Raw genomic sequence first — 23,469 nt, 5'->3', positions numbered from 1 at the left:
AATGACATAAATATAAAGTATTATTCTCAGAAATTACAATTCACAATTAGCCTGCATTTTATAAAATACCTCTAAAACATCTTCAACATTTAAAAATTGGGTGTTAAAATTGGTGATACATTAATAATACTCTTCATTCCTTGAATTTCTGATTCTGTTGCTGACTTTAGATAGAATTTATTTTTCATCAGTTACATACTCAAAGGCTAAAACAGGAAGGCATTCTTTTTTGAGACAGAGTCTCACTATGTCACCCAGGCTGGAGTGCAGTGGCGTGATCTCAGCTCTCTGCAACCTCCACAGAAAGGCATTCCTTAAACTTCTTATCCAAAATAAACCCAAATACAATTTCCAAAGTAGCATAGAGTTCAAGTTGCTGAGTCTTAGTGAACCATCAGCCAACACTGTAGAACATCATGGTGCTGCCATATAGTGTATTTCTTGCTGTTAGGAAAGCAAAATTCCCTATCCTATTCTGCATTCTGGTATTGACCTGACCTTAATATGTTTGATTCTTTTTTTTTTTCCTAATAGGGACAGGGTCTCTGTCACCCAGGCTAGAATGGCCCGATCACAGTTCATTGCAGCCTCAAACTCCTGAGCTTAAGCAATCCCCCCGCCTCAGATTCCTGAGAAGCTGCATGCCACCACACCCAGCTAATTTTTTTTTTAATTTTTAAATTTTTTGTCAAAATGGGATCTCACTATATCAGACTGGTCTCCAACTCCTGGCCTCAAGCGATCCTCCTGCCTCAGCTTCCCAAAGTGCTAGGATTACGGGTGTGAGCCACTCACTGTGTCTGGCCATGTATTTGATTTTTTTAAAATCATGAATACTTGTTCTTTCAAACAACAAATATATTATAGTCATATCTTGGTTTCCAATTTCTGTTTAAATTAACAAGATGAGAATTGAGGCCCAGGGAATCAGAGGTTCTCCAGATGTTTCCCTTCATTCACATCTAATCCTACCCCTCCACAGGAGGTATGAAACCAACTAATTCCAAAGATGTCACCCAGGGCCACATCACCCAGGGATACTGGGGTTGGGTGAGAGCACAACGGGACAGTAGAGACCTCGCCTGTGTCTTTCTGGCAGCAGACAGTCCTATCATAACTTTGCCTTCGTGCTTGAGCACTAAGTTCAAGCAAACGTTTTATGAAGTTTCCTGCCCAGTCAACTGCTGAGTAATATACATTATACCAAATAAACTGGTTATTTTGTAGAGATTGTTGAATGCTTTCGTTCAACATTTTCATTTTGAAAAGATTTTTTAAATTTATTATTATTATAATTATTTTTGAGACAGAGTCTCGCTCTGTCCTCTAGGCTGGAGTGCAGTGGTGCCATCTCGGCTCACTGCAACCTCCACCTCCCAGGTTTAAGTGATTCTCATGCCCTAGCCTTCCAAGTAGGTGGAATTACAGGCGCAAGCCACCAGCACCCGGCTAATTTTTGTATTTTTAGTAAAGACGGGGTTTCACCATGTTGCCCAAGCTGGTCTCGAACTCCTGACCTCAGGTAATCCTCCCGCCTCAGCCTCCCAAAGTGCTGGGATTAGAGGCATAAGCCACCATGCCTGGTCTGAGAAGATTTTTTTAAGAGTGTTCTGCTGCTCTTTAGTTTCATGTAAACTTATTTTCCCCATGGCACCCTCCTCACTGTCATCCATGTCCCTTTTCTGCGTGAGCTGGTATCCCTTGCTACCCTCTAAGACCTAGGGGATAGAAAACAATGGGCTCTAGCCTGCCTTCTGCAGGGAACAAAGCCTAGAAACAGGAAGCTGCTACAAGCAATCCCAACTGCACTGTGTCCATGGAGTATCATGAATAGTTTACACGAAGAGGATTTCTTTAAAATGCTGAATTATGAAGGAGTATTGATTGTGTGAGTAGAAATATCTAGAAGACTACATCTTTTGTCTTCTAGTCTAATACTCTGACATGGAGAAGTGTTTCCAGTCAACGGTTTATTCTGAAGATAGCACCTTGTCCACTAAATGCACATTACATTCTCAAATTTACCTTTTTAAAGATTCTCTTTGAAATAATCTCTCCAAAAGTCAGTAAGAAACATGTCGAGCACTACCAAAGCTGAGAAAGTGGAGCTGAATCGGGCTCTTAGCCTCACTCACACAAAATAATATTTTAATTGGCTAAGCTAATATTTGATCCAAGTTCATAAAAGTTTGAAATCAAATAATTAAATGCAAATACAGTCTTCATCCCAAAGACGATAAGAATGCCTTTAAGCTAATATTTTTAACAAGAACTGTTCCACAGCGCTCTCTTGTAAATTTTATCATACCTGAGGCAGTTTTCCTCATTCGATTAGCTGGAAAGCTGAATTTATCCCGAGGCAAACCAGACATCTAGTATGGGCTAAATTCAACAACTGGAGCTTAAATTTGGCTTAATATATCCCCACTTGGATCTGCCTGTTTAATTCTCTTTCATATGATAACGTTGGTTTATTCATAGTCTTGACTTGCCACCTGAACAAACTGAACCTCTTATCTTATTCTAAGAGAATAAAACTTTGCAAAAACCACCAAAGTTTCTGAATGGAAATCAAATACAAAGTGATGCTCAAAAACTGTTTCAGGACCTGAGTACAAAAAAAAAAAAAAAATAGTGAAGAGGTTTTCTCTGAGGGAGGGCTGCTCTTTACTAATGTGGATGTTTCCTATGCTTTGGGAGCAAATGGTCTTTAGCAGGATAAGGACTAAGACCTCCAAGACCAGCCAAGGCAGCTGCAATTGTGTCTCAAGCTTGAAATTCTGCATGCTACCTATTTTATCAAACACCGTATTTGGCCTTATTGTTAAATCTATTTTAAATACAACTTTATTTGAGGTTTAGGGGCAAACTAGGAAATTGCCTCATCCTATATCCCTTTAAATTCTGTTTCCTGGCTCAGAATATCCCATCGATTTCCAGCCAGAGGCCTTATTTTTCTTTGATTTTCCGTATATTTTAATGTAGTTTTCACTATCATCTGATATGCAGAAGTTGATACAATGTACGATCTGTTTCATAAACCCCTTTAGTATAGCATTCTGTCCTCATTTTTATCCCTAAGAATTCTAGAAAGCAAATTGCAAATGTGTATACAGAGGGAAAATGGAAGTGCTCTATGCCCGTGATGTGGTCCCTAACACAGCACACAGCCCCAAAATACAGGTTTCCTGAAAATACTCAGATTACCACTTCACAACATCAAACATATCAAATGTTTTTCCTTCTACTCATTGAGCTCAATTACTTCAATTTTGAATCAAATTACACTTTTTCTAGAGATACATTATAGGAAAAGAGCTTTGTTATATTTGAAATTGGTTAGGAATTTAACAAGGTGAGGAACTTTAAAATTGCTTAAGAGTCTAATAGCTGGGGGTATTGATACATAGAAAGTGCTCAATATATTTTTATTGAATTAATTTGCATATGCTTTGTATTCATGGGCACTGAATACAAATTAGCCAATTCAATAATAAATGCATTGGTTGTCTTTTATGTGTGTGGTGCTATACCTGTGTGGTGTAGGAAATAAGAAACATAAGTCAGAATCTCTGCCTTCTGAGAGAATGCAGTCTAGCAGGAGAGGCAAGGCATAAACCAGTAACCAGAGAATCCAGAAAAGCTTGGCTGGGAAGATGCGATTGCAAATATGTGGAAGATGTTCCACAGACAAGCAAGCAAGAAGACTGGCATGTGAAACAAAACGGATTCTCTTATTCGACAAATGTGAACTGAGCTCCTCCTTTGTCCAGACATTATGCTAGGCCTGGGAAAGGTTATAATTAACAAGATAGACATATCCCTGTCCTCATAATTGACAGTGAAATTACCATGTAATATCCAATGCCCTGCATGATGGGCAAGTAGAGTGTGCTGTAGACTCACAGCAGAGAGGACTTCAAGGAGGCTTCCTGGACGTAATGATATCTGCGCTGAGGCCCAGGAGATTGGTCAAAATTATCCAAATAAAGGTTAGGGGAAGAAAGTTCCAGGTACTGGCCCAGGCACATTCAAGAAACTGAAAGAAGTTGGTGGGTGGGGTGAAATAAAACGGGATAGATAAACAGGCCAGATAAATGTGTTTAATCTTTAACCCAGGGTAGTGGGGTGCCATTGAATGATTTTAAGCAGAGGGTACTAGAGGACATAATTGGATTCACATTTAAAGTTATCACTCATGCTGTTGTGAGGAAAATGCATTTGGAGGCGGGGACAATATTGGAGGAATCAGTTATAAGGAACAGAGGCGAGTTACGGTTGCAGCAATGGAGAATAAAGGACAGATTCAAGACGCAATTAGAAAGCAGAGGCAGCAACTCGGTGATGGCTGGATTGGAAAAGAAGAGGACAGGGAGGAGTCATGAATGAATCTGGGTCTCAGGCTTGAAATCCCAGGTAGATATTGGGTAACGGGATGGATTCTTAGTCCAATCATTGGTATAAGAAAAGCAGGAGAAGGAGCAGGTTTAGAAAGCCAGACAGATTGAGCTACATTTTAGACACTGTGAGTTTGAGATGTCCCCTAGCTATCAGGTAGAGACATCTAGTAAATAGTAAACAGTCATATGTATAGAACCAAATAAAGTTATATGCTGCAGTCTTCCACATGGGTCACTGAGTGAGCTGGTGAAAGCATTGAACACACTGAAATAAAATGTTCAACACATGGAAAAGTCCAAAGGATTTGAGAAAAACAAGCAGGCTTGGCACTACAAGCCAAAGCACCCAGCCAAAAAGTCCTCTTTGAATCCATTTCCCAAGAAAGTACAATCTATAATGGAGTTTGTGCTTTTCACTTGCTGTTATAAAACAATTCTACACAAAATAAAAATAAAGTTGGCCATGAATTTGATATGGAAGAATAGCAGCATGTCAAAGGCAAAAAAAAAAAAAAAAAGAAGAAGAAAGAAAAGAAAAATGTTGGTTTAGGGCAAGAATTTAAACAAAAAAAGCTTATTCTCATATTTCCTGAGGATCTCCTCTGTGCTGAGCACTGGCCAGGCACTAGGAATACAGCTGCACATAAGACCAAGTCTCTGCCTACACGGCTTTCATTCTAGCATTCTAGTGGGGGGTGACGGGCAATTTTGTTTATTGTTTTTTTTTTTTTTGAGACAAGATCTCACTCTGTTTCCCAGGCTGGAGTGCAGTGGCACTATCTTGCTTCACTGCAGCCCCAACTTCCTGGGGTCAAGTGATTCTCCCACCTCAGCCTCCCAAGTAGCTGAGACTATAGGCGCAGACCATCACACTCACTAATTTTTGTATTTTTGTAGAGACAGGGTTTTTCCATGTTGGCCAGGCTGGTCTTGAACTCCTGGGCTCAAGAGATCCTCCAGCCTTGGCCTGCCAAAGTGCTGGGATTACAAGCATGAGCCACTGCACCCAGCTTGGCAGTTTTTAAAATTAGACAAATGTATGCATAATGTAAGGTCAGTCATGAACAAGCAATAATAAGAACACATCATTTAGGGATATAAGAAAACAGGTGATATTGTTTGGATCCTTGTCCCTGCCCAAATCTCATGTCGAACTGTAATCCCCGATGCTGGAGGTGGGGCCTGGTAGGATGTCTTTGGATCATGGGGTCATGACCCAAAACACCAGGTCCCTCAGGGCCTGGTGTTGTCTTGGTGATAGTGAGTTCTTGCCAGATCTGGTAATTTAGAAACGTGTATCACCTCCCTACACATACTCTCTCTCTCTGGCTCCTGCCTTCACCATGTGATGTGCCTGCTCCGCCCTCACCCGCCACCATGATTTTAATCTTCTTGAGACCTCCCCAGAAGCTGAGCAGCTGCCAACACCATGCTTCCTGTAAAGCCTGCAGGTTCATGAGCCAATTAAACCTCTTTTCTTTATAAATTACCCAGTCTTAGGTATTTCTTTATAGCAGTGCAAGAACGGCCTAGCGGAAATACAGAATTCTGGATTATGATCACCTCTGGGGCATCAGGAATTCGTTCTTGGGAGGAACACACAGATAGCCTGAAGGGCTCTGACCATGTTCTGGTCTTCCTGATGAGTGGTGGATTCATAGGTATTCACTATACTATGTTTAAAAACTGACATATACATTACATTTAAAACATTAATTATAGTAAAATATGCACAATGTAAAATTTACCATCTTAACCACTTTTCCATAGATTTTAATAGACTTTTTTTTTTTTTTGAGACAGAGTCTTGCTCTGTTGTCCAGGCTTGAGTGCAGTGGCACGATCTCAGCTCACTGCAGCCTCCGCCTCGTGGGTTCAAGTGATTCTCCTGTCTCAGCCTCCTGAGTAGCTGGGATTACAGGTGCCAGCCACCACACCCGGCTAATTTTTGTATTTTTAGAAGAGATGGAGTTTCTACATGTTGGCCAGGCTGGTCTTAAACTCCTGACCTCAAGTGATCCACCCGCCTTGGCCTCTCAAAGTGCTAGGATTACAGGCATGAGTCACCGCACCTGGCCAACTTTATTTTTTAGAGCAGTTTTTTTTTTTTTTTTTAGACGGAGACTCACTCTTGTCACCCAGGCTGGAGTGCAATGGCACAATCTCAGCTCACTGCAACCTCCAACTCCCGGATTCAAGTGATTCTCCTGCCTCAGCCTCCCGAGTAGCTGGGATTACAGGCATGCACCACCACACCCAGCTAATTTTTATATTTTTAGTAGAGACAGGGTTTCACCATGTTGACCAGGCTGGTCTCAAACTCCTGACCTCAGGTGATCTGCCCGCCTCGGCCTCCCAAAGTGCTGGGATTACAGGCGTGAACCACCGTGCCCAGCCCTGGAGTAGTTTTAAGTTCACCACAAAATTGAGCAAAAGGTACAGAGACTCCCCACATAACCCCTGTCCCCCTACTGTCAGCATTCCCCTACCAGCACAAGCCTCCCCTACTGTCAGCATTCCACACTGGAGTGAAACCTTTACAATGAATGCCGCTACATTGACACATCCTCATCACCCAAAGTCCGCTGTTCACATTAGGTAGGTAGGGCTCGCTGTTGATGTTGTTCATTCTATGGATTTGGACACACGTAATGACATGTATCCACCATTACAGTATCATACAGAGTAGTGTCACTGCCCTAGAAGTCCTCTGTGCTCTGCCCAGTCATCCCTCCTTCTACCAACTACTGGCAACCACCCATCTTTTTATTGTCTCCATAGTTTTGTCTTTTCCAAAATGTCACACAGCTGGAATCATACAATATAGAGCCTTTTCAAAGTGGCTTCTTTCATTTAGTAATACACATTTACGTTTCCTCCACGTCTTTTCATGGGCCAACAGCTCGTTTCTTTTTAGTGTTGTGTAATATTTCATGGTCTGGATACACCACAGTCTAACCATTCACATACTAAAGGACATTTTGGTTACTTTCAAGTTTGGGCAATTATGAATAAAGCTGCTATAAACATCCCTATGCATGTTTTTGTGCAGACATACATTTTCTTCATAACCATTTAAACGTATACAGTTCAGTAGTGTTAAGTTCATTTGCATTGTTATACAACCAATATCCAAAATTCTTATCTGACAAACTGAAACTCTATACCCATCAAACAACAACCTCTGTTCCTCATTCCTGCCAACCACCATTCTATTTTCTGTGCCTATGAATTTGACACAGGTGCCTCTAGGTACCTCTTATAAGTGGACTCATAAGTGTTTTCTTTTTGTGACTGGCTTATTTCACTTAGCATAATGTCTTCAGTGTGACAGAGACCAGAGTAGCCCACCATTCCCTTTGAACATTGGTATTGTACCACAAAATCAAGTGGTTTTCAAACATTTTTGATCCGTGGGACCTTTTTTTCTAAACCATGTATACAAAAAAAGTCAAAAGTGGAGAAATTCTTATTTCTTAGCCTTGGCACCTGTACAATACAATTGGAAGGGGTTGGGGTGGGGCTTGTCCAGAGAAGTCCCCACAAAGGTGCCCCATAACACTAGACTGTGCTCAGTCTCCATCGTGAGACTATTATTTATAATAGTGATTTGTGGCATTTAAGATGTGAAATTTCCTTCAAAATCTCAAACGTTAAGTTGTGTTACATGCCAATTTAAATGTCAAATGTATATTATTTCATTCAAATTATCTGAAAACCATTCATTCGCATATCATGAGACCCTTTAGAAACGGAACTACTTGACTAACCAGCACTTCCCATTCTCCAACTCCAGCAAGTGACAGAAACTTGCAGGCATTGACACAATAGGGGGAAAAAAACTCCAGGACTTTAAAATAATGAGCCCTGCAGGGTTCAGATTCCTGCTCCGCCAGAGGGAAGTCTCATGGTAGAGCATACAAGGACTTTAGAGTGAGACAGGCCTGGTCATAAATTCAAGATCTTCTTACCAGCATTAAAATCCTAGATGAGTTTCTCAACCCCTTTAAGCCTCCTTTTTTCCACTGGGAAAATGATATTAATAATAACTTCCCCATAAGATTCTTAAGAGGATTAAATGAGAAAACATATGTTAAAGACACTTGTCACATTAATTGGTGTTTGGTAAATGTTATTTCCTCCCTCATTCTTACTAACTTTGAGATCCTGGGAAAGCCATTTAATCCCTCTCATTCTTAATTTCATAATACCTATAACACCTTCTAGGATAGAATCCTTTACAATTTAGCTTATCCTAAATCCCACTCCTAGGCCAGTTTTCTACATACTCTCACTAACTCCTGGGATTTCACCCATCACCCATCAGCTGTACACTGATAAGTCCCAAATCTATACCTCCAGCCCAAGCCTTTCTCTTGAGGTCTAGACCTTTATGTCTGGCCATTTCCTGGACATCTTCACCCAATATTCCATGTGCCCCTTAAATTCAACATGGCCATACCTAGACTCCTTAAATATTGCTTCTCAAATCTGCTGCTCCTCTTGCCTTGGTGATGGCCACCACCTTCTTCCCTTAACAGACACCTGGAAGCCATCCAGGACCCTCACTCTTTCTCTCTGTCTCTCCTACTTTTTATTAACCCAAGGCCAGCAAACCCTGTTGCATCAACCATCTTGATGCCTTTCAAGTCCCTCCCCACCTCCTTGGCCGCCATATTTCTCATCTGTGTTCCTGCAGCAGGCTCCTGGCTGGTCTCCCTCCATGAGCCTGCTCTCCCCTCACCCTCCTGCACACACTAGTCCCTTCTACACAGTTCTGGCAGAATGCTTTTTTTAAATCAGAAAGCTGACCATTTCCCTCTTTCCTAAAACCATTCAGTGTTTCTGCCTTGCTTTCGGAACAAAATCCAGACCATCTGACATGCAGCACTCTTCACAGTCTTAAACCTTAGGGCCCATCTTCATCTTGCCCACCTATTCCTTCTCCACAAAGGCTGAGCTGTTTAACAGTGTACCAAAGACCTCTCTGTTCTTTCCTTCTCTAGGGTTTGCATATAGGCCACTGTCTGCTAGGATGTGCGTTCTCTTCCACGCGTTGCTCAGCTCATTCTAACTCATCTTTCAAAACTCCTCAGGTGTCACCTTCCCCAGGGACCCCTCTTTTCTCTTGAACCCTGTGTTAGCTGCCCATCCTGTAAGGGCACTGCTTATCTGTATCACATTAATTGAGCTACTGTACACAGAGACTGTGCCTTTTATTTCCGTATCTCCAACACCCAGACCAGAGCTGTTAAGACTGAATGAATGAATGAATGAATGTATGTGTATACATTGTGTATGCACAAAGGTATGAAATAATAAATAAAGCATGTTAAGAATGTTTTGTAAACTACAAAGCACCAATCAGTTGTAAGGGCCTGTTATTTCTGTGTACATACATAGTATATACACTTTATATCTACTTTTTTTTTTTTTTTTAAGAGACAGGGTCTCACTCTGTTGCCCAGGCTGGAGTGCAGTGGCACAATTACAGCCTACTGCAACCTTGAACTCCTGGGCTCAAATGATGCTCCTACTTCAGCCTCTCAAGTAGCTGAGACTACAGGCACACACCACGTCCAGCCAACTTTTTATTTTTATTTCTGGGGGGAGACAAGGGTCTTGCTGTGGTGCCTAGGCTGGTCTCAAACTCCTGGGCTGAAGTGATCCTCCATTTTTGTAGACAGCTCCTGCCAAGGGCAGCATTTTCTTATTATTAATTTGCCTGTGAAAGCACAAAATTATACGTTCTAGTTGGTAAAAATAACTCTTGGGTTAGTGTGTGTGCATGTGTGTGTGTGTACACACCTATATTATTCTAAGGGACTTATGGGAATGAATTTAAAATCTTGAGTTTCAGATTTTGCTGGAAAGTGGAGATAGAATCTAAGTTTAGGTGTCAGCACCAAAATTATCCTGCCCTCCCCTCCCCAATCCCTAAACAGCCCTGATTTCTTTTTAAAAGTGAACTTTGTTCGTATGAAAAGAACGAACATGTTCTGCAACTTCCAGAAGTTCTTACAAAATTAGTTATGCAGATTATCCATATTTAGCCCTTTAAAAAATAATTATGAACATTAGCTCCTTACAGAAAATCTATTTTCTTTCTCCTTTTCTAGCGGAAAGGGCCTTCTGAGGGCAAATCGTGTGACAGTTTATAGATTGTCATCTCTCTAAAGACCTCAAGGAAAAGAAGTATTTTCTATGTGCAAAACGGTACCTCTTTTTTCCTCCTTTATGTCCTTTAAAAGATTAGATAAGCCAGCTCGCAACTGTAATTAATCCCAGATAACTCCCAGTTACTGGGACCGGGAGTAGCTGAGGCCGGAGGATCGCTCAAGCCCAGGAGTTCAAGGCTACAGTGAGCTACGATGTCACCACTGCATTTCTGCCTGGGTGACAGAACGAGACTCTGTCCCTATTTATTAAAAAAAAAAAAAATCAGGCAACAATATTAGTAATTTAAAAAAAATAAAAAATATTTAAAATCTTTAAAAAGACAAAAAAGACTAAGGAATTTTTTCCCACTTTTGAAAAATTAACAAAGATAATTACCTTATCAGCAAAAGTCAACACACTCCATTTGAGCCTCACAGCCCCCAGCCCCCTGGCTCAGCCGAGGACCCATTTCTGAAAAAGTGTGTTGAATGACAAGGTTTATAGGCTGCACCATTATGGCAGCTACCAGGGAGGCAGAGATGAGTATCTTCCTCTTCAGAGAGAGCCTGAATGTTGTGTGTGACTGAAAAGTCAGTACCATAATATATTCAAGAAGACCTAAGTGTTTACTTTCCAATAAGGATGGAAAAAATCTGAGCACCCCACTGTGAGCTTATCATAATGCTGCTTCATATAAAAAGTTGGTAATTAGTCCCTGAGTGAATAAAGTAGAATAGATGATAACAGATTGATACTAAGAGAAGCACAAAATGCTCTTGCCAGTCATCAAAATTTAAAGGCTATAGAGAAAGGGTTGGGGATGCCTCTGTCTGTTTACATACTATTTCCAACTCAGAATTTGTAATGATAGGGTTTATTAACTGGTGCTTCTAAATTGTATGAAAATGAAGCTTATATAAATTTCAAAGGAACGCACAGAGTGCCAAATGCAGGAGCCTTTGCAATCCAGCCTAAAATACCACAGAAAAACTGGTGGAAATTTTTATCTCATATCCATCTCTTTTCCTCCAGCTGGGGGTCTTTTGCTAAAATCCAGATGTGGGACAATGCTATTTAATATGAGAACCAAACAGCACATTTCAAAAACATGTATTTCTGGGAACTCCAGAACACGTAATCATTTGTCTAGATTTTGGTTTTTTTCATATAATTTAATATCAATTCACTTGTATATTTCTGTTGTTAGAGACTCCTGCTATAGATGAGTTCAGACTCCCAAGTTGCCAGCTACTATTCATTACTTAAGATGGAATAGGACTTGATTTTTATTGGAGGGACATTCCAGAGAAAATGGAAATCAGGACAATTTCAGTGTTTACATTTGGGCCATAGCTTTGCGTTAAACATGCTTCCCCTTTCCATCCCCAAGTTCTGAGAATTTAGATTTCTATTTATATGGGATTCATGTTTTAATTTTCATGAAAAAGTATGCATTTTCATCAAAACTAATTCCATGAGTACTGAGGAAACACACTTAAGTTTCTAAACTCTTCCTAAAAAGTAAATACAAGTGAACCACATAAATGAGTGAAAATTCCAGGTCTTCTGGGAGGTGGTATCATTTGTATTTTGGCACTTAATCTCTTCCATTGCTTTTAGGTCCTTGTGAACTGTCTGTGAACTACCTCAATTACAGTGGAAAATCCAGGGTCTACCTGTCTGTCAGATCCAGTCCGCAGCATCCCGGGGACTGATTCCAATCCAAATGAGAACATAAGCACGTTTCCCTTAACACAAAACTGACCAGTGAAAATCCTCATTTGCAAAACATGTAAATTAGAACTTGATTATTCAGATCACAAAAGGATTCATCAGAGGACTTTTTGAATAGAAAACACTATTACATGTAAAGTACAGTATTTTATTTCAGGGAGAGATCCATTACATATGTGCCAAATTTTTGAAAATCAGTTTCTAGTTAGAAAAAGAAAGGAAATTGGCTTTTGAAATAATTTAACAGGTCAAATTCACAATTGTATCAATCTTGGACAAATGCACCAATAATGTGAAGCAAGGAGTTACCGGTGTATTCCCTGGGGATGGCTGAACTAAAGCATATCCCTTATCCCCAGTAGCTTACGGTCTGCATAGGGAAATGGACAGTTAAATAGACAGAAGCCAGCATCAAGGCAGGCAGCAGAGCAATGATCCTGGAATGGCATGGTCAGTAAATGAGAGGAATTCACTCAGAAGTTCTTCAGGATCACTGCCATGTGTATAGATATAGAAACAAAATAGACATTCGGCAAGTAAGAATCTTTGGGACAATTAGCAGCATATGTTTTATTATTTCATGATAACATTCATCAAAATAGCTTAATGGGATAATTAATTCAGGCGTGTGGATTCAATTCTGATCAGCTTTAGCAAAAAATAGTATATTTAGCCAAAATATGAGACACCTATATATTTTCCTGCCAGAAGGAAAATTGCACATATTTCCAAAGTTTTGGGGGAAAAGGGTGTCAGTTTGGACCAGTATTCATAGAAATTAACCATCGAGGCTGGACGCAGTAGCTCACGCCTGTAATCCCAGCACTTTGGGAGGCCAAGGTGGGTGGATCACTGGAAGTCAGGAATTCGAGACCACCCTAGTCAACATGGTGAAACCCCGTCTCTACTAAAAATATAAAAATTAGCTGGGCGTGGTGACACAAGTCTGTAACCCCAGCTACTCAGGAGGCTGACGCAGGAGGATTGCTTGAACTCAGGAGGTGGAGGTTGCAGTGAGCCGAGATCGCACCACTGCACTACAGCCTGGCAACAGAGCAAGACTCTGTCTCAAAATAAAAAAAAGAAAGAAGTTAACCATTGAATGCTGAGCTGAAGACTCTAAATTATCATTCTATAATAGTAAGTGGATAAACCAAAACTTATGATCTAGCCTTTGTTTTATGTTTGTTGGTAGTTTTCTTTCTTTTTGTTTTTCCTTAACAGAGCAGCATAGTTTATCACAGAATGTTAAAACTGGTTCTCAAAAAAATACAATTATCAAAAAAGGAAAGTTTCAAACAACTTTCTAAAAAGGGTATTCTTCATTTTTCTTACATTTTACATTCATTCTATGCAAATTTCTACATCCTCTCTATTAATCTCTGACTGTTACTAGCTTTGCTTGCTGGTGAGAGTATTTTTCACTGTAGCGTAAAATAATACTGCATTTCAAATTTTTAATAGTCATGTTTTAATCACTATAATGCAAAACGAATGTAGATTTTTCTATCATGTACCAAGGTAGGACATATTGAAGGTATTTCTGATTGTTTATATTTTGTAATTTTGAACCAAGTATGACCCTGGATACATAGTCATACTTATAAATATTTTTAAGTAACTTAAAATCATTTTTAAAATATATTAAATAAGACAGGTGGAATATGCTTTACTAACTGTAAAGTACTGCATGGGTAAAATGTCCAGAGCACACCAATGTGGTTGCCAATTTAAATGCCACCGGAAGACTCAGAGCTCCTTATTGTGTAGTATTTATCTGTTTGTACAACTCATCAATGAATAATCAAATATGTTTGAGTCTCCCATCTCACTTTGAAAGAGATGTGGTACCAACTCACTACATAACTATTTCAGTACTAATTCCTCACTGTTTTTAATTTGGGTCAGAGACTTGGGGATGGAAAGGGGAAGCATGTTTAATGCAAAGCTATGGCCCAAAAAATGTAAACGCTGAAATCGTCCTGAACACACTTCAACAGCGAATGTATGACAGCCCAGTGTAAAGCCATTTAGAAATAACAAGATGGACATGTACACATATGTAGGTTAAGTTCAACAGTATATAATGCCCAAAACAGTATATAGTGGGTATGAATTACTTGAACCGAGTTTAGTATCTTTATCCTTTCAGTCATAGTACTGTGTGGTTTTCTCCATATTCTCTTATTTATTTTTGTCCAATTAGAAAATAAAGCAGGGCAGGGTGGCTGCATCTGTTTACTTTCTGAGCATGGGTGTATGTAAACACACACACGTATGTGTCTATTTTTTCCAGAGGCTTCTATGTACACATCATATAAAAGTCATACTGTTAACATAAATCAACCCCAGAAGAGAAATTCCAGCATACCATTTTCCCTTGCCTATTGTCTGTGTGTGTGTTTGTATGTCAGTCTGTCTTTTTTTATTCTGGCTTTCTCTCTTATTCAGTATTTATAAGGACCTTTAGGGCAGATGTCTAAAAACAACTGCATAGTCATCAGGAGTTAGGCGGAATGAAATGCCTTTGCTCATCTTCTCTACATGAGTGACCAGAAGAAAAAAAGAAACACAGAGTATCAGACTTTAGAAACCACATGCAGGTTAAAGGGCACCGACCATCCTGGCTTGTGTTCTGCCTAAAGGACAAGGCTCTCATTTGATAAAGATCATTAGTCACCAAGATATATATTTTAGAGAGTTCCCAGTAGCGAATATTCTGTTGGCAGTCACTGGAGTGTACCAGATGGTTCATTAGCATAGGCTAGACAAGTCAAAGACTTTCAGAATCATTTAGAAAATGTCAAACAGAAACAAGAATCCTGTCACTTTTTATTAGAATTAACTACATCATACCCTGGACACAGATTTCACCTTGGGTCAGAAAAATTAATACAGAATTATATGAATTGTGTAATATACTGGGTTAAGATAGGTCTTTCTCCAGGGACTCATTTGCTGGCAATATATTAAGATCCCTCTACTTTAGGAATCCACAAACCTTTCCTTTTGTAAGATGTGAAAAGAGTTGACCTTGCTCAAAATCCATTGGTGTCTAATTGATTTGAGGTATATGCAGAATTTCAACAAGACATTCTTCTAAAGCTCTTTTGTGATCCTTTTCCCAGGAAGCTTGGTGAGTGGGGTTTACTGAATATTCAGCAGCATGTAAAGTATGTTTATGTCAAAAGGAAAATACATCCATTAATTGAACACATTGCTTTAGTAAACAGGAATTGAAATGCGATTGAAATGTTGCTTTCTTTTTTTTTTTTTAATGCAGATGTCAAAAACCTTGAAAACTTCCAGCTGGTAGAAGGTGTCCAGGAACAAGTCAATGCCGCCCTGCTGGACTACACAATGTGTAACTACCCGCAGCAGACAGAGAAATTTGGACAGCTACTTCTTCGACTACCCGAAATCCGGGCCATCAGTATGCAGGCTGAAGAATACCTCTACTACAAGCACCTGAACGGGGATGTGCCCTATAATAACCTTCTCATTGAAATGTTGCATGCCAAAAGAGCATAAGTTACAACCCCTAGGAGCTCTGCTTTCAAAACAAAAAGAGATTGGGGGAGTGGGGAGGGGGAAGAAGAACAGGAAGAAAAAAAGTACTCTGAACTGCTCCAAGCAACGCTAATTAAAAACTTGCTTTAAAGATATTGAATTTAAAAAGGCATAATAATCAAATACTTAATAGCAAATAAATGATGTATCAGGGTATTTGTATTGCAAACTGTGAATCAAAGGCTTCACAGCCCCAGAGGATTCCATGTAAAAGACATTGTAATGGAGTGGATTGAACTCACAGATGGATACCAACACGGTCAGAAGAAAAACGGACAGAACGGTTCTTGTATATTTAAACTGATCTCCGCTATGAAGAAATTTAGGAACTAATCTTATTAATTAGGCTTATACAGCGGGGGATTTGAGCTTACTGGATTCCTCCATGGTAAAGCTGAACTGAAACAATTCTCAAGAATGCATCAGCTGTACCTACAATAGCCCCTCCCTCTTCCTTTGAAGGCCCCGGCACCTCTGCCCTGTGGTCACCGAATCTGTACTAAGGACCTGTGTTCAGCCACACCCAGTAGTGGCTCCACCAAATCATGAACAGCCTAATTTTGAGTGTCTGTGTCTTAGACCTGCAAACAGCTAATAGGAAATTCTATTAATATGTTAGCTTGCCATTTTAAATATGTTCTGAGGGTTGTTTTGTCACGTGTTCATGATGTTAAGAAAATGCCGGCAGTATCCCTCATCTTATATAAGTGTTAATTAATATTAAGGGAAATGACTACAAACTTTCAAAGCAAATGCTCCATAGCTAAAGCAACTTAGACCTTATTTCTGCTACTGTTGCTGAAATGTGGCTTTGGCATTGTTGGAGTTCATAAAAAATTTCTGGCAGGAAGTCTTGTTAGTATACATCAGTCTTTTTCATCATCCAAGTTTGTAGTTCATTTAAAAATAAAACATTAAACACATTTTGCTAGGATGTCAAATAGTCACAGTTCTAAGTAGTTGGAAACAAAATTGACGCATGTTAATCTATGCAAAGAGAAAGGAAAGGATGAGGTGATGTATTGACTCAAGGTTCATTCTTGCTGCAATTGAACATCCTCAAGAGTTGGGATGGAAATGGTGATTTTTACATGTGTCCTGGAAAGATATTAAAGTAATTCAAATCTTCCCCAAAGGGAAAAGGAAGAGAGTGATACTGACCTTTCTAAGTCATAGACCAAAGTCTGCTGTAGAACAAATATGGGAGGACAAAGAATCGCAAATTCTTCAAATGACTATTATCAGTATTATTAACATGCGATGCCACAGGTATGAAAGTCTTGCCTTATTTCACAATTTTAAAAGGTAGTTGTGCAGATGTGGATCAACATTTGTTTAAAATAAAGTATTAATACTTTAAAGTCAAATAAGATACAGTGTTTACATTCTTTAGGTCCTGAGGGGCAGGGGGATCTGTGATATAACAAAATAGCAAAAGCGGTAATTTCCTTAATGTTATTTTTCTGATTGGTAATTATTTTTAACAGTACTTAATTATTCTATGTCGTGAGACACTAAAATCAAAAACGGGAATCTCATTTAGACTTTAATTTTTTTGAGATTATCGGCGGCACAATCACTTTGTAGAAACTGTAAAAAATAAAAGTATCTCCTAGTCGCTTAATTTTTTCATAAATGTTTCTGGCTTTTGAGTAGTGTATTTATATTGTATATCATACTTTCAACTGTAGACAATTATGATGCTAATTTATTGTTTCTTGGTTTCACCTTTGTATAAGATATAGCCAAGACTGAAGAGACCAAATATATGTGTTTACTGTAGCATGTCTTCAAGTTAGTGGAACTTAGTTCAGGGACACAGAAGAGTCTTAATGAATTAAAATCATTCACTTGATTAAATGTCTGTAAATCTTCATCATTCCTACTGTAGTTTATTTAATATCTATTGTAAATTATGTGACTTGTAGCTTCCTCTGGTCTTCAAGTAAACTTAACAAGGTGGAGTCTTACCTGGTTTTCCTTTCCAAGCATTGTAAATTGTATACCAAAGATATTAGTTATTACTTCTGTGTGTACAAAGAGGATTATTTTATTATGTTTATTAATCACCTCTACTACTCATCCACATGAAGGGTACACATTAGGTAAGCTGGGCGTTGACTCATGCGCAGTCTCAGTCACCCGTGTTATCTTCATGGCTCAAAGGACAATGCAAAATCGCTGATCAGAGCTCATACCCAAAGCATTACAGAGAACAGCAGCATCATTGCCCTCCCCAGCTGAAAAACAAGTTGGCTAGAAGATACATGGAGAGGAATGGTGTTGTCAACAGTTAATGAAACGGTTCTATCATGCATGTGTAATGTGGATGGAGACAATTAAAAGATTTGACTATAACTATTTGGAGGGTCTTTAACATTGCCAAAAAAACAAATATGTTGATTTTTATTTTATTTTATTTTTTATTTTAAGAGGCAGGATCTTGATCTCACATGTTGCCCAGGCTGGCCTTGAACTCCTGGGCTCAAGCATTCCTCCCGCCTCAGCCTCCCCGGTAGCTGGGACTAGGGGTGCATGCCAGCATACCTGGCTACGTTGACTCTTAAAATCTATGTTCTCTTATTTTAAAGATACAGTACTCCCCACTGAAAATTAAACCTAAAAAATGTCACATATTGGTATGTTGTTAACCTGGTAGATTAAATCATGAGAATGATTAGAAAGACGGGCAACACAGTGGGTTACATCCACACTGCTGATCACACCAACGACAGGAGCTGATAAGCAAGAAAGCGTCACAGCCAGCGTCTGTTCACCCAAGGTTGACAAGTGAAGTTTCTCTAATGTTGATTGTTAGCCGATTTGTAACCTGGCATTTACTTAGCAACTGCCTTATCAATTACAGGATTTACCGGTAAAAGCAGACTCAAATATAAAGGTTTTTGGCTTAACTTGGTTTATTATAGTTGCTCTATGTTTGTAAACAGACAATCTCTAATGTCTGATTATTTGTATCACAGATCTGCAGCTGCCTTGGACTTGAATCCATGCAATGTTTAGAGTGTAAAGTCAGTTACTTGTTGATGTTTTCTTACTGTATCAATGAAATACATATTGTCATGTCAGTTCTTGCCAGGAACTTCTCAACAAAATGGAATTTTTTTTTCAGTATTTCAATAAATATTGATATGCCCAGCCTGATAATTTTTAAAAGTTTTTGTGTTGTCCTCATTCTATTGGATACTAAAGCTTCTAAGTAAGAGACTTGACTAAGAGTGAAATCAAAAGAATCCCACAGGAATAGATACTTTTCCCTTCAGATAACTTCTAGAGTGGTTGACTGTCCTTCCATGGATACCTGAAGCATTAAATTCAATCTGCGCATCATCTCTACACGTGAAACAAAGTATTTTATATCATTTACTGTTATAATCAATAAGCAGAAAAATCTTAATAGCATCTCACTTTTTTGTAGAGCTTATGTTGTCCTGATAACTTTCCCAAGTGCTTTCTTAATTCTGGTCCTCAGAACAGATCCAGGAGGTATTATTATTCTCATATTAAAGCCCCTTGCACAAAAGGATTCGATACACTAGTCAGAGGAGTAGTGGGAATTTGAACCTTGGCAGTTTGACTCCAGAATCAACACTCTTAAACACTACACCATTCTGTCTCTAGACCAGGAGGACACTTCAGATTTGCTTCAAAAGGCAAAGATAGGCCGGGCGCGGTGGCTCACTCCTGTAATCCCAGCACTTTGGGAGGCCGAGGTGGGCAGATCACCTGAGGTTGGGAGTTCAAGACCAGCCTGACCAACATGGAGAAACCTCGTCTCTACTGAAAATACAAAATTAACCGGGCATGGTGGCACATGCCTGTAGTTTCAGCTATTTGGGAGGCTGAGGCAGGAGAATCCCTTGAACTCGGGAGGCAGAGGTTGCGGTGAGCTGAGATCGCGCCATTGCACTCCAGCCTGGGCAAGAAGAGCAAAACTCCATCAAAAAAAAAAAAAAAAGGCAAAGATACTGGAGAAAATCAGACATCAGGTCACCTCAAAGTATATAGATATTTATCAATAACCCAAACATAAAGCCTTTATACTTTATGGATGTTAAGCCTAAAAAGTAAGATGCCCATGTTCTAGAAATTAGCCTCCTTCAGTACCATTGTGGCTTTGCAGATGTTTAAGGCAATAAAATAACTATGAAATCCATTTTCAAAATTAATAAAACCTCTATTACAAAATAGTGTAAAAGCCACAAAACACTTAACAATGTTTAGGAAACATTACGGTCCAGCCTCCCACTTCACACTCCACCCTTCCCATCCCTACTCTGGGCCAAGATAAGCAGGAAGTGCTCATTCTTTCCCAAGCAGATGCCAATTTTTCTTAGGATCCTACAAAAAGATACCATGGAGTCCAACCTAAAATACTGCACTTACAGTCTAGTGAGTATGAAACTTAAACTTATTTTATTTTTATTTTTATTTTTGCCCAGGCTGGAGTGCAGTGGCACGATCTCAGTTCATCAACCTCTGCCTCCAAAGCTCAAGCAATTCTCCCACCTCCACCTCCCGAGTAGCTGGAACCACAGGCATGCACCACCACACTCAGCTAATTTTTTATTTTTTGTAGAGATGAGGTCTTCTTATATTGCCCAGGTTGGTCTCGAACTCCTGGGCTCAAGTGATCCTTCTGCCTTGGCCTCCCAAAGTGCTGGGATGACAGGCATGAGCCACTGTCCCTGGCCAAAACTAAGATTTTTAAGCAACCAAATAGCGGGCTACAAAACGCATCCCCCTTTTCAACCTGTAACTAGAAAGAACTTTTTAAATTATTCTTGCTGACATTCCATGAAATATGAAAATACATATTCATATTTAAATGAACTATAATTATCATACAGAACAGTGTAGAATTTGATAAATATTTACATATGTATACATCCAGGTAATCATCACACAGGTCAAGCAAGATAAAGCACATGGATTTTAAAAAATGTTTTTATAAGCGGTTATATACTTAAAAAAAAGAAAAATTGGTGGAGAGAGCGTTTCTCCAAAGCCCAACCTGGCAATTGGCAGGGCTCATTCTGATGAGTGCAGAGGCCTCCCTTCCACGCACTGAGATGCTAAATCCATCAGCATGAGGCAGCCTCTAAGAAAAACCAGCCCATGCTGATATGCATTTGATTGTTATATCTGATATTCAAAATAACTTTGAAGAGGTTCATACTTTTAACTAAGTTTGACATTCAGTTTGAAGCCATCTCTGATGTATATTTTTATGAGAAACATGTGGAAAGTTTGTTCAACATAACGCAGGTCAAAATGCTACAATACTTAGTGATTTTGACATTTCCCTGGAATAATAAAGACCAATTTTCCTTAACACTGAACAGGAAGTGTATAGTTTAGTCACTCAAAATAAATATTCTTGCAATGCTTTATTGCTGTTTCATGTAGGCATTTGTTTTATGTTAAGTTAGGAATTAATAATTCAGTGACTAACAGACTGTGATTGTGGTTTTGTTTGTAGAAAAGCTAAGAACCAATCTAAGAAACATTGTATGTTTGTTGCTGGAAAAGAGAGAAAGGGGCAAAGGGGGATGAAATTAGACTAATTGCTGAGTATTCCCTTGAGTGAGTTTGAAACTAAACTATCAAGAAGAGAGGAGGCTTGAAAGCACTGGAGCCTCCATGCGCTTCCTGAGTTGATGGGAGCACAGATCAGACCTGAGTCGGCCCCAGAAGGCACTGGGGATCCTGGTCCAGGCTCCTTAGACACTAGATCAGATCCCAGACTGTTCTTAGGATCATGTTAGTCACAGCCAAGGAGAGACAGGAGTTGTCCTTCCAAGGAGACAAGGTGTGGACGCCTGATTCGTGTCTAACTTTTACTTTGCAGAGCACGCCCACTCTCTCGTCTCACCTGACCCAGCAGCAGCCCCCTGTCCTCGGTGGGCTTGGGCACCCTACCCCTCAGAGTGTGAAGCCCAGCCCAGGGAGCTATGCCTGGGCTGGGGCCTCTCAGTACTTTAGTAACAGGAATTGAAGTCCCTCCCGCTCCCCTGCCACCATGGACATCTCCTGCATGGAAGCTGTCACAGGCTGTTCTTCCTCACCTCTCCTTCTTCCCACATGGCCTCAGTATCCAAGCCCTACCAGTTACTTTTCCTATTTTTCTCCCCAATCAGTCTCCCCCTTCCTTCCTTGCAGATTTGGAGCAGGCCTTTGGCATTTCTTGCCTTGAATTATGCACTAGCCTTCAGGCTGATCTGCTATCAATCTGAACATACCCCAAACCTCACTCCATAGAGCACCCAGAGCCATCTCCCTAATTCAAAGCTGATAATGTCATTCTCTCACTTACAGTCCTCCAATGCCTGGTATTTTCAGGAAAAAGTCAACTCCTACTATGGCATCCAGGTCTTTCCTGGCACAGCCTCTGCCTACCTTCCCAGCCTCTGCCTGCCTTCCCAGCCTCCCCTTCCAGCCTCCTTTCCAGGCCCACTGGTGTATCAACCACACCATGAGCACAGCCTGCTCCTTCCTGTTCACTGTTCTCTAATGGTCTAGCCAAAAAAAACCAGGCTTAGAGAAGCCAAGACAACGAGGCTGCCCCTCCCCATCCAGTACACCTCCGTCTCTGGGGCCCCCAGATGTCTGATGTTCATTATGCTCTGGTCTCATTGTGTTTGTTTCCCAGGGTGGCCCTTCTAAACTGTGAGCGAAAGGTCAAGAGCAGTGACTCAGTCATTTATAAACCACTGGCCCAGTGCCTGGCATAGAGCAGGCACAGCACATGATTTCCACAAAAGAATCGAAGTTTCCCGAGTTGTGGACCATATTGCTCCCCAGTGGTCTCCTTGACTTGACCATGTACATCTTCATGGGGCCCAGACTGGGATAATCCAGTGTCCACCCAATATGCTCTTCTATCTCACCCTGTATCACAAACATATTTTATGTTTGCTTCAGGGGTGATTCACATGTGTGACTGCATGTCAGCTCCCACTCTAAGTATGTTGTTCATCCAAAAACTAGACAGTGAAAGTGGCATCACGCCATTCATATGAAGTGTTTAGCGTCATTACACAACATCAGAAGAAAGAGCTGCAAAGGGGATTAGAACTGTGCTTTGTGGCTCAGAGAGTAGAAACCCATAGTAGTAAGGTAGGTAAATATTTTGAAGGGGAAGATTTTGACACAATGTGGAAAAAGAAAGCTTAATGGTCAAAGCTGTCCAAAAATGGAACTAACTATATTAGAGGCTGGTGACCTCCTAGGAACTGCGCCACCTAAGGCTGGACCTGACAACAGTGCTGGGGATGTGACTCCTACATGGAGTGGCTGGGTAATGTTTAATGACGCTCCAGAACTGACAGTCCAAGATTCCAGCAGGGCCAACAAAACAGACAGGTCTAAACCTTCAGGAAGGTCCTCTTTCCTCACTTCTCCCTGCAGGGAAGATTTGCTTGTGCTATTAGAGTCTGCTAGAATGGCGAGATACTGAGAGGCACAATCCAACCAACTCCAGACACCTAAGTATATAAGAGAGAAATTCACGAAGCTTGTTTTGGTATTTATTTATGATGCATGAGAAAAATCACAGCCTGCCAAACATGTTAGACCAATTCATGTT

The 23,469-nt window shown here is 40.1% G+C and overlaps 1 protein-coding gene across 3 annotated transcripts in view; it reads left to right on the top strand.

The window, feature by feature from the left end:
• Positions 1-19,028, top strand: part of NR5A2 (nuclear receptor subfamily 5 group A member 2) — a 150,848-nt gene extending 131,820 nt beyond the window's left edge. For all 3 annotated transcript variants that reach the window (XM_003823061.5, XM_055110030.2, XM_055110022.2), the window contains one exon: positions 15,577-19,028. In XM_003823061.5, coding sequence (XP_003823109.1) covers positions 15,577-15,824 — 248 coding nt within the window. In that variant the 3' untranslated portion in view covers positions 15,825-19,028. The remainder of the gene's footprint in view (positions 1-15,576) is intronic.
• The last annotated feature ends 4,441 nt before the right edge of the window (positions 19,029-23,469 follow it).

Source organism: Pan paniscus, chromosome 1 (genome assembly GCF_029289425.2).
Source record: "Pan paniscus chromosome 1, NHGRI_mPanPan1-v2.0_pri, whole genome shotgun sequence".
NCBI classification, from domain to species: Eukaryota; Metazoa; Chordata; class Mammalia; order Primates; family Hominidae; genus Pan; species Pan paniscus.
This window is presented reverse-complemented; position numbering and strand designations above follow the sequence as displayed.